Genomic DNA, 15,959 nt, shown 5'->3' on the forward strand with positions numbered 1-15,959 from the left:
TCATGTTTTTTTATTTTTATGTTTTCCCCCACTGCAGGAAAAATGCCACCAGTATTGGCCAGCAGAGAGGTCGGCCAGATACCAGTACTTTGTGGTGGACCCCATGGCTGAATACAACATGCCCCAGTACATCCTGAGAGAGTTCAAAGTGACTGACGCCAGGGTAAGTACTGTACTGTACTGTACTACACCCGTCTTTTACTATCCAAACACTCATAGAAATTTGACAGTGCTAGAAAGCATTCCCGACTTTGTAGTTTTTGTCAAAATATATTAGATTCATTGTTTATTGTGTGGAGTTTGGTCAAACGCATAAATCTGTCTACTTTGAAGTTTTTGTCTTTGAATAACTCTGTTTCATGATAAAAACTTGGCAGCACTCGCTACCATTTCTTTGAGCCATTTGATTTTAACGGTTCAGATAGAGACTTGACTTATAGTTGGCCAACTCCTACTGACCGGGGTTTTTAACTGTGCAGTAGTCCTCAAGCCAACATCTGGGACCCATATCAAATAAGTTGTTTATACCGAACTGGAGGTTTTTTAATGAATATATGCATAAATATATTTGAGGGAATTATGACATGTCAAAGGTGTAAAAACAAATACGGTGCCTGGCAGCCTTGAGCCGCTGGGACTTAATTCCATCAAAGGCTTACACTGATAAATGGTGCAGGCTTCTCCTTTGTAGTGTGTGTTACATTGGAACCTCAATGGGATTGCTTCCCCTTATCAAAGGGATACAATATCACTTAAGTAATGCACACCCTCAAAGACGGCTTTTCAAGAGCCTGCCAAACTCGGGCACATCAAAGGACTTAGCGTCTTTAGTATTCATATTTTAATACATTCAGGTGAAAATTACAGATATCTTTAGTAACAAACACCTGTCTCTGGTACTTATAACTTTGTGACTCGGGGCTCCCTGATTCACTAATGACCGATATTGAGATTTTCAAAATAAAAGCACAAAAAAGCCTCTGTCATTACTGAGGCATAATGAGATAGTTGAGGAAAAAAGAAAATGGACAAGCTTCCAATTTGGCCTGTTTGTCAGGTGCGTTGGACAAGTTGTCTTGATTTCATCATCTTGGCTTGACGTTCCATTCAAGTGAACACACTGTATTCTCTCTCCCTATTTGTCCAGGATGGACAGTCACGGACGGTAAGGCAGTTTCAGTTTACAGACTGGCCCGAGCAAGGAGTGCCAAAATCGGGAGAGGGCTTCATCGATTTCATCGGCCAAGTTCATAAAACAAAAGAACAGTTTGGCCAAGATGGGCCTATATCAGTCCATTGTAGGTAAGGAGCCACATTCAAAATAACTGTTGTTTTGTCTAGAGTGTGTTGTTTTGTCTGGTCATGTGTTGTTTTGTCTAGACTGTGTAGTTTTGTCTAGACTGTTGTTTTGTCTGGTCATTTGTTGTTTTGTTTGGTCATGTGTTGTCTTATCTGGTCATGTGTTGTTTTGTCTGGTCATGTGTTGTTTTGTCTAGACTGTGATGTTTTCTCTGGTCATGTGTTGTTTTGTCTGGTCATGTGGTGTTTTGTTTGGTCATCTGGTGTTTTGTCTGGTCATTGGTGTTGTCTAGACTGTGTTGTTTTGTCTAGACTGTGTTGTTTTGTCTGGTCATATGTTGTTTGTCTGGTCATGTGTTGTTTTGTCTGGTCATGTTGTTTTGTCTGGTCATGTGTTGTTTTGTCTAGAGTGATTTGTTTTGTCTGGTCATGTGTTGTTTTGTCTGGTCATGTTTTGTCTGGTCATGTGTTGTTTTGTCTAGACTGTGTTGTTTTGTCTGGTCATGTGTTGTTTGTCTGGTCATGTGTTGTTTTGTCTGGTCGTGTTGTTTTGTCTGGTCGTGTTGTTTTGTCTGGTCATGTGTTGTTTTGTCTATACTGTGTTGTTTTGTCTGGTCATGTGTTGTTTTTGTCTGGTCATGTTGTTTTGTCTGGTCATGTGTTGTTTTGTCTAGACAATGTTGTTTTGTCTGGTCATGTGTTGTTTTGTCTGGTCATTTGTTGTTTTGTCTAGACTGTTGTTTTGTCTGGTCATGTGTTGTTTTGTCTGGTTGTGTTGTTTTGTCTGGTTATGTGTTCTTTTGTTTGGTCGTGTTGTTTTTGTCTGGTCAGCGTGGAGGTTCTCAGACTGTTTATTTGCTGTCTGATTATCTTTTGACTTTCTCGCAGTGCGGGTGTTGGTAGGACTGGAGTCTTCATCACCCTCAGCATCGTATTAGAGCGGATGAGGTACGAGGGCGTGGTGGATATCTTCCAGACGGTGAAAATGCTCCGGACACAGAGACCGGCCATGGTGCAGACAGAGGTGAGATACCCTGTATACCTGTACTCTCCACACCTTATGGAGGTCAACCAAGCATGATACATAACATACCTACCTAACACACTATACACTGACTATACCAAACATTAGGAACACCTTCCTAATATTGAGTAGATGCTCATGAGATACAGAATTCCATTTGTCGTCCACAAAATATCCTTTGAATGGATGACAGACAACTGTTTTCAAGATCTATAGAAAAGATACACAATAGCTTACAAGTGGCTCTCTGAAATTGCTTAAAAGCAGCAATCTTCTACTCTGTGGTGAATCAAGTACATTTTTATTTATCTCATTTCTGAGCAGCGGCAAATGAAAATGTGAACATGGCAGACCGAGAAAGAGAGAACGATTGAGGCCAAGGAAACTAAAGATCACATATTGAGAGAGACAGTAAAGAAAGACAGCTAGACAGAGAAATAAATTGGACCTGGTTGGAAAATGGTGACAAACAGTTTGGACTAATTTTCTTTCTCTCCTTTCTCCTCAGGATCAGTACCAGTTCTGTTACAGAGCTGGCTTGGAATACCTTGGAAGCTTTGACCACTATGCAACGTAAGAGTCCCTGAGGAAAAGCAGAAGGCCCTTGGACAACCCCAGCGAGCCTCTCTTCTGAGCCATAATTTCCTGCTTGAGAAAGCACTTCTTAACTCCTAGCTAAAGACTCAATTTAGGCCTAGATTCAATCAGATCAAGCGTTAACCAGCGATAGCAGATCCCCGCATAGCGCATGTTTTGGCGGTGTCGGAGGTGGAACTGTGTTGGAGCAGTCAAATCGGTGAGCAGCTGCTCTTGCGATCATTGTCACAAAGCCACACCCACCCCACTCACGTTAGAAGTTCAGAACGAGAAATAGGCTATATAGAAATAAATGCACTAAAATTGAAAAATCATTAAACGAAAAATGAGGATTTCTATCTTCCTAATGGAGGTGTAGATTACATCTCACATTCCAGTGTTCGAACTTGTAAACAAGGCTGCATGGGATTCATCTTAATGCGACTCCATGCAGCCAATGGCAATGTCCGCTTTAGGTATAATGCCGGGAGCCACTTGTGGATTTGACAGATCTAATGCAGTTCCACCTCCAACACCGTCAAAACAACCGCTATGCGGATGTCGGTTAAAGCAGATCTGATTGAAAAGAGCCCTAAATGTTGGACGTGAGACACAAACATTTCAAAAAATTCATAAAGATTATTCCTGGAGGACCAAGTGTTTCCCAAAACCCATGGAACTCATCCTGACACGGGAAACAGAGAGGGAATCCTGACTGTTGAAGCATCTTATGGAATTTTTTTTTTCTTCTGTTGCTTCAAGGATTCGTCTTGGGTAAAAAAAAACTGAAAGAAACACAAACAAAATAATAACACAACGTACTATTACATCAACAAGTAATGCATCATATTACGAACCACAAGAGAGAGAAATGGAGGCACACAGAATGGCTTAAAACTTGATGCACATTGTAAAGAGACATTTCTGTTCCACAATCAAACTACACAGAGACAACGACCCATCGAAAAAGAAGACACCAGTGCTTGGTCCACTATGAAAAAATACCCTGTTTCCTGTCGCAACGTTCATCATTTAAAGAATTGGAGGGAAGGGGGAATGTTTAAAGATATATGAAACAAATAAAACCTATTGATTTAGTTTTTTAGTACTTTATTATACAGTTGATATGTGCTTTATTTTAAACTGTGTGAAATTTGATTTCCTTTTTTTAACAAAACGTATCACTCGACAAAGTGAATCAAACAAAGTATTTGCGTAATCGTTCACTTTTGTCTTCCGGGTTGTATTTTTTTAAGCTGTAGAACTCATTTTTTTGGTTGGTTTGTCTCAATCTGTGCAGTCCTGTATTCACACTACCAAATGTTGACTTTGTTACAGGGTTTTTCGTTTTTTCGTTTTGTCTTATTTGTCCAATATCGGATACACAATAGCTTACTTACACACTCATGCGATAAACTGGGGCTTTGTGGAATCAACAGGGATGAGCAAAGTATGAAGCTGCTGCTACCGATTATCTTAGTTCTTCCATGTTAGAATGAAGGTAAAAGATGAGCACCTGATGGATAAGATACATGATATGATATATACATATTTATGGTATACAGAAGATGACAGATATGAATGGTATATTAATTATAATATGATCATAACCTATAACATATGTATACTGAAATAAAGTACATCATTTATGGCTATATATAAAACGAATGGATTGTATATGAAAGCTTCCACAATGAGATTTCTATACTTTGGGGAAATAAAGAGATTTTTCACTGGAATGCACATCGGTAGGACAAAACGTATTCTGATTCAGTGCATCTTTTCTTGTGCAATAAATAGGTGTATTATAGATAGGGTTCATATGGATACTTTGTTGGTCATGACATTGTTGTTGTGGTGAGGCGTGTAGGTGGGGAACATCATGTGTCACTCGACGTATCACCAGTGCATTTAGATACGCTCATACAGTTTGTAGTTCCATAGCAGGGGGTCGCTTAGACTAAGTCATTGTTCCATACAATAGGACAAGGTACAAAGACGTCACTTTCTTCTTGAGGTGTTCAAACGCTCAACAACGTTTTCATTTTGCATTTAGAGTGCCTTATATTTCTGTCTGTTTTTTATAACGTTCATTTAACTCATTATTGTAATATTTGAGTAGTCCATGCATATAGTACATATAACTGTATATTTCATTTTTATCTTAAGTATTCATTTGTTACATAATATGAAATTATATATGCAAATACGTACATGGCAAGGCTCCTATTTTCAGTTTCTGTGGCCTTGTGGCTCAGTGAAAAAAATTAAATAATAGCAGAGCATTCTATGGTAAGGAGACCAATGTATACCCCCCCCCCCCCTCGTCCTTTTGTACTCATTTCAAGTTCTTAAATCTATAGAAAGATCCAGCACTTAATTGGGATAGATGTATATTCAAAGAGAGGCAAGCAGTCAATATGCATTTTAAACAAACTAGGACTATTAACAATTTTAGGAAAATTAAGGGAGTCAAAGCCACATGCCTGTTGTCAACAAAGACATGCATCATGGGACAATTTGCGGAGTTGATGAGCTTTTACTGACCTTGAAAGTGAAAAGCACTTTCTCTATTTACAATGAGTCAAACAGACTCCAGCAAACAGAGTGTATAGACACAGTGTACAGTATAGACACTTAGCTAAAGGGTCCCTTCACTATGCCTTAGGCTTGAAAGTATTCGACTGATACATGTATTTGCAATTATAAATTGTTGGACCAGTTAGTGTTACAAATCTGACAGTACTTAATTGTGTTTTACGTCTGCTATTGCAGATGATGTACTTCTACAGTAACCTACGTTTTTTGGGTTGAGGACACAACATATCATTTGGACCCGTCTTTTATTTGACCCTCGCTCTCTTTGATGGCTTTGTGGATGTGCATTCCAGGTGCTTGTTTTCCCTTTTTATTTCAAGCAGCTAAATAGTTTAGTTTTTTTTATTAGTTGCTTTTTTTCAACTCTTTTGTCATAACAGTATAAAAGTGCTATTATTATTTAACCTCGATGCCACATTTTATGTACTTAGTTCAGCAGTCTGTGCACATTAACTGATCCACAACTTTCATTTTGTTTTCCCATCTTGATTTTCATTATGCATGGTGAAACATTGCAGAATGGCCACAGCCGGCCTAATAGGAAGAATTGCACTTTCTTTATCTTTGTACTATGCACTGCCCTATTGATTCTGAACCCAATAATATATTACTTGAACCTATCTGTAAGAATCTCCTTCAACGTTCACTTTGTGTGTATGTAAATAACACATAAAAAGGATTGACTTTGAAAAAGACAAAAAAAAAATTGTGGCAAAAAGAGCATCCATTCTGGTGCCGTGATTACTGCAGAACACGACTTTCAGAAATTTGTCCCAACCATCTGTTATTAACTAACGTGGCTTCGCCATTCAAGCTTGGAGTGTCATTACAGAAATAAACGTTGTGTTCTCTCTGCTCTCTATCTATCTCTCGTCTGGATGCATAGACTGAAATTAATTAATGAAATTGTAAAAAAAATAAAAAAAAATAAAGGCTTGTTAAAAGAATCATACAATTACCTCTTATTAGTTGTAAGTGTAAACTGTTTTTTTTTTCTGAATGAAAGGAGTGCTTTTTATTTTCTTAATTAGGTTACATTGGTGGCGAAAGAAGTCTGTATGAAAATCAGTTCTTTGCTGACACAAGTTCCATTTGTTATAAATGAATTCTATTAAAAAAGTCTGTGTTATGCACCATGGTCTCATTTTTTCCCTTCCATCTCAAATTGACTTTGAAAGACTGATGAAATACATTTTACCTGTCACTGTCAGTGTCAGAAATTATATCCATAGCTTGCCTGCCAAAAAGAAAAAAGGGCCTCCATTATGCCATAATTTTCATTGTGTAGTTATCTCTGTCAGCGACACATCAGCTGAAACCTGGGTGTCAATTTTACATCTACCAATGACCACCATTGGAAATTGGAAGGAACAAGGGAGACACTTGAAATTGTAGTCCTAGACACACTACAAAGCTTGTGATGGCCAGGTTTCATAAGTTGCAATAGCATCTAATTTCAGCTAATGAATTGCCTGTATTGTTAAAAATAGATATAGGGAAGTAGTTAGGCCATAGCTGGACAGACCATTTCCACTATGCTATCCCACCCTTATGGGCAGCGACAGCTGGAGCAGATGTTCAGAGTGGATTAACAAGGAGTGATAGCTCACAGGCGTGAGTGATTGACTGGTGATAGTGGTGAGGTTTGAATGGGTGTAGGGTTAGTTGGTAGGGCAATTTTTATTCCCTTTTCCCCACTTCCCTTTTTGTATCACGAAGTGTAATGAATTCACACACCAGAACAGTAGGCGGACACAGCCCACACAGTAGGTGGCGGCATGCACCTCTAACGAATGTCTGCGTACCACCATAATACTATAGATGAAGAAGAAGATTGACTGGTGATTGCTGATCTGAGGCTGATCGAGTAGCCTCCCCGACCCAGCAGGGTTTTCCCACATGTAGTTTAATCCTTTTCGTTTGGTATGCCTTTTTGTTTTCCTTTTGTATGTTATTACTTTGTCATCACCTGAATGTCAATGACCCTGGACCCTGCCCCCTGGGCACAAATGTCAATTCAACGTCTATTCCACGTTGGTTGAAAGTAATTTCATTGAAAGGACGTGAAAACAATGTTAAATCAACCAGTGTCTGCATGATGGGTGGTGAGTATGCTGTCTCCACTAGGGAGATGCACGCAACACCCCCAGTGCTTCAGACTTGTTTTTTAATATAAAGTTAGCCGCTTTGATGTTTCAGATGCACCATGTGGTAAATAGTTGAAGACCTAACATATTGCAATCTTACAGCAAAGAAGCAGAATGGCATGAGAAGTAAGGATTCTGTTGGCACCAGTTTATTTGTGGGATCTTGATCCGTAAGGTTTGTTTTGGTGTTGTAACCTCAGGACTTCACGTATCGTTAGTTTTTATTGTTTTGTTTGTGTTGTGTACTGAAATAAAATGTACGCTTATCACGCTGCGCCTTGGTCCGTGTCTTCAGTCGACGATCGTGACAGCCGAATACAACAGGTGTAGACCTTACCATGAAATGCTTACTTACAAGCCGTTAACCAACAATGCAGTTCAAGAAATAAAGTTAAGAAAATATTTACTAAATAAACTAAAGTAAAAAAAAAAAAAAAGTAACAATAAAATAACTATACCGGGGCTATATACAGGGGGTACCAGGACCGAGTCAATATGCGGGGGTACAGGTTAGTTGAGGTAATTTGGACATGTAGGGGGGGTGTCAATGTAAATAGTCCGGGTGGCCATTTTATTAATTGTTCAGCAGTCTTATGGCTTGGTGGTAGAAGCTGTTAATGAGCCTTTTGGACCTAGACTTGGCATTCCGGTACCGCTTGCCGTGCGGTAGTAGAGAGAACAGTCTATGACTTGGGTGACTGGAGTCTTTGACAATTTTTTTGGCCTTCCTCTGACACCACCTAGTATATACAGTGGGGAGAACAAGTATTTGATACACTGCCGATTTTGCAGGTTTTCCTACTTACAAAGCATGTAGAGGTCTGTAATTTTTATCATATGTACACTTCAACTGTGAGAGGCGGAATCTAAAACAAAAATCCAGAAAATCACATTGTATGATTTTTAAGTAATTCATTTGCATTTTATTGCATGACATAAGTATTTGATCACCTACCAACCAGTAAGAATTCCGGCTCTCACAGATCTGTTAGTTTTTCTTTAAGAAGCCCTCCTGTTCTCCACTCATTACCTGTATTAACTGCACCTGTTTGAACTCATTACCTGTATAAAAGACACCTGTCCACACACTCAATCAAACAGACTCCAACCTCTCCACAATGGCCAAGACCAGAGAGCTGTGTAAGGACATCAGGGATAAAATTGTAGACCTGCACAAGGCTGGGATGGGCTACAGGACAATAGGCAAGCAGCTTGGTGAGAAGGCAACAACTGTTGGCGCAATTATTAGAAAATGGAAGAAGTTCAAGATGACGGTCAATCACCCTCGGTCTGGGGCTCCATGCAAGATCTCACCTCGTGGGGCATCAATGATCATGAGGAAGGTGAGGGATCAGCCCAGAACTACACGGCAGGACCTGGTCAATGACCTGAAGAGAGCTGGGACCACAGTCTCAAAGAAAACCATTAGTAATACACTACAAAATCCTGCAGCGCACGCAAGGTCCCCCTGCTCAAGCCAGCGCATGTCCAGGCCCGTCTGAAGTTTGCCAATGACCATCTGGATGATCCAGAGGAGGAATGGGAGAAGATCTTGTGGTCTGATGAGACAAAAATATAGTTTTTTGGTCTAAACTCCACTCGCCGTGTTTGGAGGAAGAAGAAGGATGAGTACAACCCCAAGAACACCATCCCAACCGTGAAGCATAGAGGTGGAAACATCATTCTTTGGGGATGCTTTTCTGCAAAGGGGACAGGATGACTGCACCGTATTGAGGGGAGGATGGATGGGGCCATGTATCGCGAGATCTTGGCCAACAACCTCCTTCCCTCAGTAAGAGCATTGAAGATGGGTCGTGGCTGGGTCTTCCAGCATGACAACGACCCGAAACACACAGCCAGGCCAACTAAGGAGTGGCTCCGTAAGAAGCAACTCAAGGTCCTGGAGTGGCCTAGCCAGTCTCCAGACCTAAACCCAATAGAAAATATTTGGAGGGAGCTGAAAGTCCGTATTGCCCAGCGACAGCCCCGAAACCTGAAGGATCTGGAGAAGGTCTGTATGGAGGAGTAGGCCAAAATCCCTGCTGCAGTGTGTGCAAACCTGGTCAAGACCTACAGGAAACGTATGATCTCTGTAATTGCAAACAAAGGTTTCTGTACCAAATATAAAGTTCTGCTTTTCTGATGTATCAAATACTTATGTCATGCAATAAAATGCAAATTAATTACTTAAAAATCATACAATGTGATTTTCTGGATTTTTTAGATTCTGTCTCTCACAGTTGAAGTGTACCTATGATAAAAAATACAGACCTCTACATGCTTTGTAAGTAGGAAAATCGGCAAAATCGGCAGTGTATCAAATACTTGTTCTCCCCACTGTAGGTCCTGGATGGCAGGAAGCTTGGCCCCAGTGATGTACTGGGCCGTACGCACTACCCTCTGTAGCGCATTACGGTCGGATGCCGAGTAGTTGCCATACCAGGCGGTGATGCAACCGGTCAGGATGCTCTCGATGGTGCAGCTGTAGAACTGTTTGAGGATCTGGGGACCCATGCCAAATCTTTTCAGTCTCCTGAGGGGGAAAAGGTGTTGTCATGCTCTCTTCACTACTGTCTTGGTGTGTTTGGACCATGATAGTTTGTTGGTGATGTGGACACCAAGGAACTTGAAACTCTCGACCCGCTCCACTACAGCCCCGTCGATGTGAATGGAGGCATGTTCGGCCCTCCGTTTTCTGTAGTCCATTATCATCTCCTTTGTCTTGTTCACGTTGAGGGAGAGGTTGTTGTCCTGGCACCACACTGCCAGGTCTCTGACGACCTCTCTATAGGCTGTCTCATCGTTGTCAGTGATCAGGCGTACCACTGATAGTCGTCAGCAAACTTAATGATGGTGTTGGAGTCATTCTTGGCCACACAGTTGTGGGTGAACAAGGAGTACAGGAGGGGACTTAGCACACACCCCTGAGGGGCCCCCGTGTTGAGGATCAGCGTGGCAGATGTGTTGTTGCCTACCTTTACGACCTGGGGGCGGCCTGTGAGGAAGTCCAGGATCCAGTTGCCGGGGGGGTGTTTAGTCCCAGGGTCCTTAGCTTAGTGATGAGGTTTGTGGGCACTATGGTGTTGAACTCTGTTCATAGGTGTTCCTTTTGTCCAGGTGGGAAAGGGCAGTGTGGAGTGCGATTGAGATTGTGTCATCTGTGGATTTGTTGGGGCGGTGTGCGAATTGGAGTGGGTCTAGGCTTTCCGGGATGATGGTGTTGATGTGAGCCATGACCAGCCTTTCAAAGCACTTCATGGCTACCGACGTGAGTGCTACGGGGCGGTAGCCATTTAGGCAGGTTACCTTCGATTTCTTGGGCACACTGACTATGGTGGTCTGCTTGAAACATGTAGGTGTTACAGATTTGGTCAGGGAGAGGTTGAAAATGTCAGTGAAAGACACTTGCCAGTTGGTCCGCGCATGCTCTGAATACATGTCCTGGTAATCCGCCTTGTGAACTTTTACCTGTTTAAAGGTCTTGCTCACATCGGCTATGGAGAGCGTGACAGGAACAGCTGGTGCTCTCATGCATGCTTCAGTGTTGCTTGCCTCGAAGCGAGCATAAAAGGCATGTAGCTCGTCTCATAGGCTCGCGTCACTGGGCAGCTCGCGGCTCGGTTTCCCTTTGTATTCAGTAATAGTTTGCGGGCCCTGCCACATCCGATGAGCGTCAGAGCCAGTGTAGTAGGATTCAATCTTAGTCCTGTATTGACGCTTTGCCTGTTTGATGGTTCGTCTGAGGGCATAGCGGGATTTCTTATAAGCGTCCGGATTAGTGTCCCGCTCCTTGAAAGCGGCAGCTCTAGCCTTTAGCTCGGTGCGGATGTTGCCTGTAATCCATGGCTTCTGATTGGGATATGTACGTACGGTCACTGTGGGGGCGACTTCGTCGATGCACTTATTGATGAAGCCGGTGACTGAGGTGGTATACTCCTCAATGCCATTGGATGAATCACAGAGCATATTCCAGTCTGTGCTAGCAAAACAGTCCTGTAGCGTAGCATCTGCGTCATCTGACCACTTCCGTATTGAGCGAGAGACTGGTACTTCCTGCTTTAGTTTTGAATGCATCTCTGTGTGTGGAGAAAAGGTGTTCTAGAGTTGTTTTTCCTCTGGTTGCACATGCTGCACATGCTGGTAGAAATTAGGTAAAACGGATTTAAGTTTGCCTGCATTAAATTCCCCGGCCACTAGGAGCGCCGCTTCTGGATGAGCATTTTCTTGTTTGCTTATGGCCTTATACAGCTCGTTGAGTGCGGTCTTAGTGCCAGCATCGGTTTGTGGTGGTAAATAGACGGCTACGAAAAATGTAGATGAAAACTTTCTTGGTAGATAGTGTGGTCTACAGTTTATCATGAGGTACTCTACCTCAGGTGAGCAATACCTCGAGACCTCCTAAATATTACACATCGTGCACCAGCTATTATTGACAAATAGACACACACCCCCACCCCTCGTCTTACCAGATGTAGCTGTTCTGTCCTGCCGATGCACGGAAAACCCAGCCAACTGAATATTATCCGTGTCGTTGTTCAGCCACAACTCAGTGAAACATAAGATATTACCGTTTTTAATGTCCCGTTGGTAGGATAGTCTCGAGCGGAGATCATCCAGTTTATTTTCCAGTGATTGCACGTTGGCCAATAGAACGGATGGTAGAGGCGGGTTACCCTCTCGCCGACGAATTCTCACAAGGCATCCCGATCTCCACCCCCTGTATTTCCGTCTTTTCTTCACGTGAATGACAGGGATTTGGGCCTGGTCTCAGAGAAGCAGTATATCCTTCGCGTCGGACTCATTAAAGAAAAAACCTTCGTCCAGTTCGAGGTGAGTAATCGCTGTTCTGATATCCAGAACCTCTTTTCGGTCATAAGAGACGATAGCAGCAACATTATGTACAAAATAAATTACAAACAATGCAAAAAAACACACAAAATAGCACAGTTGGTTAGGATCCCGTAAAACGGCAGCCATCCCCTCCTGCGCCCTGACTCAGGGGACTCTTATATGTTGAGTCAGGGTGTGTGTATTCTTTGTTTGTGTATATTCTATGTGGTTTATCTAGGATGGTTATTTCTATGTTGGCCGGTGTGGTTCCCAATCAGAGGCAGCTGTCGCTCGTTGTCTCTGATTGGGGATCATACTTAGGCAGCCTATTGGCACTATTGAGTTGTGGGATCTTGTTCCGGTTAAGATTTGTTGTATATACCTTAGGACTTCACGTTTCGTTTCATTTCTTGTTTTGTCGTGTGTTTATTTAGTTGAATAAACATGTACGTATATCACGCTGCGCCTTGGTCTGTCCCGTCATTAAACGAACGTGACAGAAGATCCCACCAAACGAGGACCAAGCAGCGTGAACCAGGCGGAGCGGATGGCCATGTCACAGGTGGCCAATTTGTGGTCATGGGAGGAGATATTTGCGGGGAAAGGACCATGGGCTAAGTTAGATGCCCAGGCAGGAGAGGAGCAACGGCAACAAGGAGGAGGCTGGTCGAGGAGGAAGGCCGAGAAGCAGCCCAAGAAAAAAAATGTTGGGGGCACACGGGGTGGTTGGCGGAGCCTAGGGTTAGAGCAGAGCCAACTCCCCGTACTCACGCGAAGAGGCGTATGACTGGGCAAGCTCCGTGTTATGCGGAGCTACGTACTGTGTCACCAGTGCGCCGGCACAGTCCTGTACGTCCTGTGCTTGCACCACGCACGTGCCGTGCGAAGATGGGCATCCAGCCAGGACGGGGTGTGCCGGCTCAACGCTCCTGGTCTCCAGTACGCCGGCTCGGTCCCGCATATCCTGCGCCAGTTCTACGAACTGTATCGCCAGTGCGCGTGCACAGCCCAGTGCGTCCTGTGCCAGCGCCCCGCACGTGTAGTGCGAAAGTCCGGTCCGGCTTCACAGTCCGGTCCGGCCCGTTCCTGCTCCTCGCACCAAGCCAGTGGTGCGCGTCGCCAGCCCGGCCCGGCCTATTCCTGCTCCTCGCACCAAGCCAGTGGTGCGCGTCGCCAGTCCGACCCGGCCTGTTCCTGCTCCTCGCACCAAGCCAGTGGTGCGCGTCGCCGGCCCGGCCTGTTCCTGCTCCTCGCACCAAGCCAGTGGTGCGCGTCGCCAGCCCGACCCGGCCTGTTCCTGCTCCTCGCACTAAGCCAGTGGTGCGCATCGCCGGCCCGGCCTGTTCCTGCTCCTCGCACCAAGCCAGTGGTGCGCGTCACCAGTCCGGCCCGGCCCGTTCCTGCCCCTCGCACCAAGCCAGTGGTGTGTGTTCCTAGTCAGGTCCGGCCCGTGCATGCTCCTCGCACCAAGCCAGTGGTGCGCGTCGCCAGTCCGGCCCGGCCTGTTCCTGCTCCTCGCACCAAGCCAGTGGTGCGCGTCGCTGGCCCGGCCTGTTCCTGCTCCTCGCACCAAGCCAGTGGTGCGCGTCACCAGTCCGGCCCGGCCCGTTCCTGCCCCTTGTACCAAGCCAGTGGTGCGTGTTCCTAGTCAGGTCCGGCCCATGCCTGCTCCTCGCACCAGACCAGTGATGCGTTTGTCCAGTCCGGCACGGCCTGTGCCCGTTCCACCGGTGCCTGGTCCGGCACCGGTCAGCTGCTCCACTCCGGAGCCAGAGCAGTCCGCTCCACCGGTGCCTGATCCAGTTCCGGTTAGCTGTTCCACTCCGGAGCCAGAGCAGTCCGCTCCACCGGTGCCTGATCCAGCTCCGGTCAGCTGCTCCACTCCGGAGCCAGAGCAGTCTGCTCCACCGGTGCCTGATCCAGCTCCGGTCAGCTGCGCCACTCCGGAGCCAGAGCAGTCCACTCCACCGGGGTCCAGTCCAGCTCCGGTCAGCGGCTCCACTCCGGAGCCAGAGCAGTCTACTCCACCGGTGCCTGATCCAGCTCCGGTCAGCTGCTCCACTCCGGAGCCAGAGCAGTCCGCTCCAACGGTGCCTGATCCAGCTCCGGTCAGCTGCTCCACTCCAGAGCCAGTGCAGTCCGCTCCAACGGTGCCTGATCCAGCTCCGGTCAGCTGCGCCACTCCGGAGCAAGAGCAGTCCACTCCACCGGGGTCCAGTCCAGCTCCGGTCAGCGGCTCCACTCCGGAGCCAGAGCAGTCCGCTCCACCGGTGCCTGATCCAGCTCCGGTCAGCGGCTCCACTCCGGAGCCAGAGCAGTCCGCTCCACCGGTGCCCAGTCCAGCTCCGGTCAGCGGCTCCAGTCCAGACCATGACATCAGCCCTTCTCCAGGTTCGGGGTCTCCCACACCAGGGTCCAGACAGGGCCTGGCATATCGTGGGAGAAAGGAGAGGGGAAGTAGTGCGCCGAGGTCCAGACCAGACCAGGGGCGCAACAGGGAGGCGGAGAGTGAGAGGTAGTCACGCCCCGAGCCGGATCCGCCTCCGAGGCGGAATGCCCACCCGGCCCCTACACTGTTATGTTTATGTTGTGCGGTCGGAGTCCGCACCTTTGGGGGGGGGTACTGTCACGCCCTGACTCAGGAGACTCTTATATGTTGAGTCAGGGTGTATATATTCTTTCTTGTGTATGTTCTATGTTGTATATTCTAGTATGTGTGGATCTATGTTGGCCGGTGTGGTTCCCAATCAGAGGCAGCTGTCGCTCGTTGTCTCTGATTGGGGTCCATACTTAGGCAGCCTATTGGCACTGTCTAGTTGTGGGATCTTGTTCCTTGTAAGGTATGTTGTGTGTGCTACCTTGGACTTCACGTTTCGTATCGTTTATTGTTTTGTCGAGTGTTTATTACGTTAATAAACATGTACGTATATCACGCTGCGCCTTGGTCTGTCCCGTCATTGAATGAACGTGACAGCACCATTTAATTTCAACTTGAACTTCCCAACTTCAGCTAATAATCCTCTAAAGTGAGGGATTGATTTCTGTCATTTTTCATAATCAAATTGCTTTAAATTGTATGGAGGGAAACTTACCTCAGCCACTATCCATGTGTAGCACCCATTTAAGGTACTCCCCCCATTTCAGGTACACAGCTATCTGTATTGATGTCTCTCACCAAAGTTTAGATGTTATCCTTGGAAGAATAGGTCATAAATCCCTCTCTTTTTGTACTCTACCATTGGCGAGGTAAGATTACTCAAATGAATTATTGAGGAATAGCAATTGCTTTGAAGTCTATATATATCCAACAACCCCTCAGAAGTCTGGAAAGGCAACATTGTATCAAAAGATCTTAGACCCTTTGTCAGTATTTAAAGGGGCATTCTGGGATCCAAACAACAATAAAGCGGCCACTCCGCCACTTTTTTGGTAAACAGCTGAGGAATGGGGCTGGATAAATGTAACCCCTCTCAAATTCATTGACG

At 45.2% G+C, this 15,959-nt stretch overlaps 1 protein-coding gene across 30 annotated transcripts in view; it reads left to right on the forward strand.

Annotated features, from left to right (window-relative positions):
• LOC121572096 (receptor-type tyrosine-protein phosphatase delta-like) overlaps window positions 1-3,338 on the forward strand; it is a 668,511-nt gene extending 665,173 nt beyond the window's left edge. For all 30 annotated transcript variants that reach the window (XM_041884003.1, XM_045221719.1, XM_045221730.1 and 27 more), the window contains 4 exons: window positions 38-163; window positions 1,148-1,302; window positions 2,188-2,323; window positions 2,832-3,338. In XM_041884003.1, coding sequence (XP_041739937.1) covers window positions 38-163; window positions 1,148-1,302; window positions 2,188-2,323; window positions 2,832-2,900 — 486 coding nt within the window. In that variant the 3' untranslated portion in view covers window positions 2,901-3,338. The remainder of the gene's footprint in view (window positions 1-37; window positions 164-1,147; window positions 1,303-2,187; window positions 2,324-2,831) is intronic.
• The last annotated feature ends 12,621 nt before the right edge of the window (window positions 3,339-15,959 follow it).

This window comes from Coregonus clupeaformis, chromosome 8 (assembly GCF_020615455.1).
Source record: "Coregonus clupeaformis isolate EN_2021a chromosome 8, ASM2061545v1, whole genome shotgun sequence".
NCBI classification, from domain to species: Eukaryota; Metazoa; Chordata; class Actinopteri; order Salmoniformes; family Salmonidae; genus Coregonus; species Coregonus clupeaformis.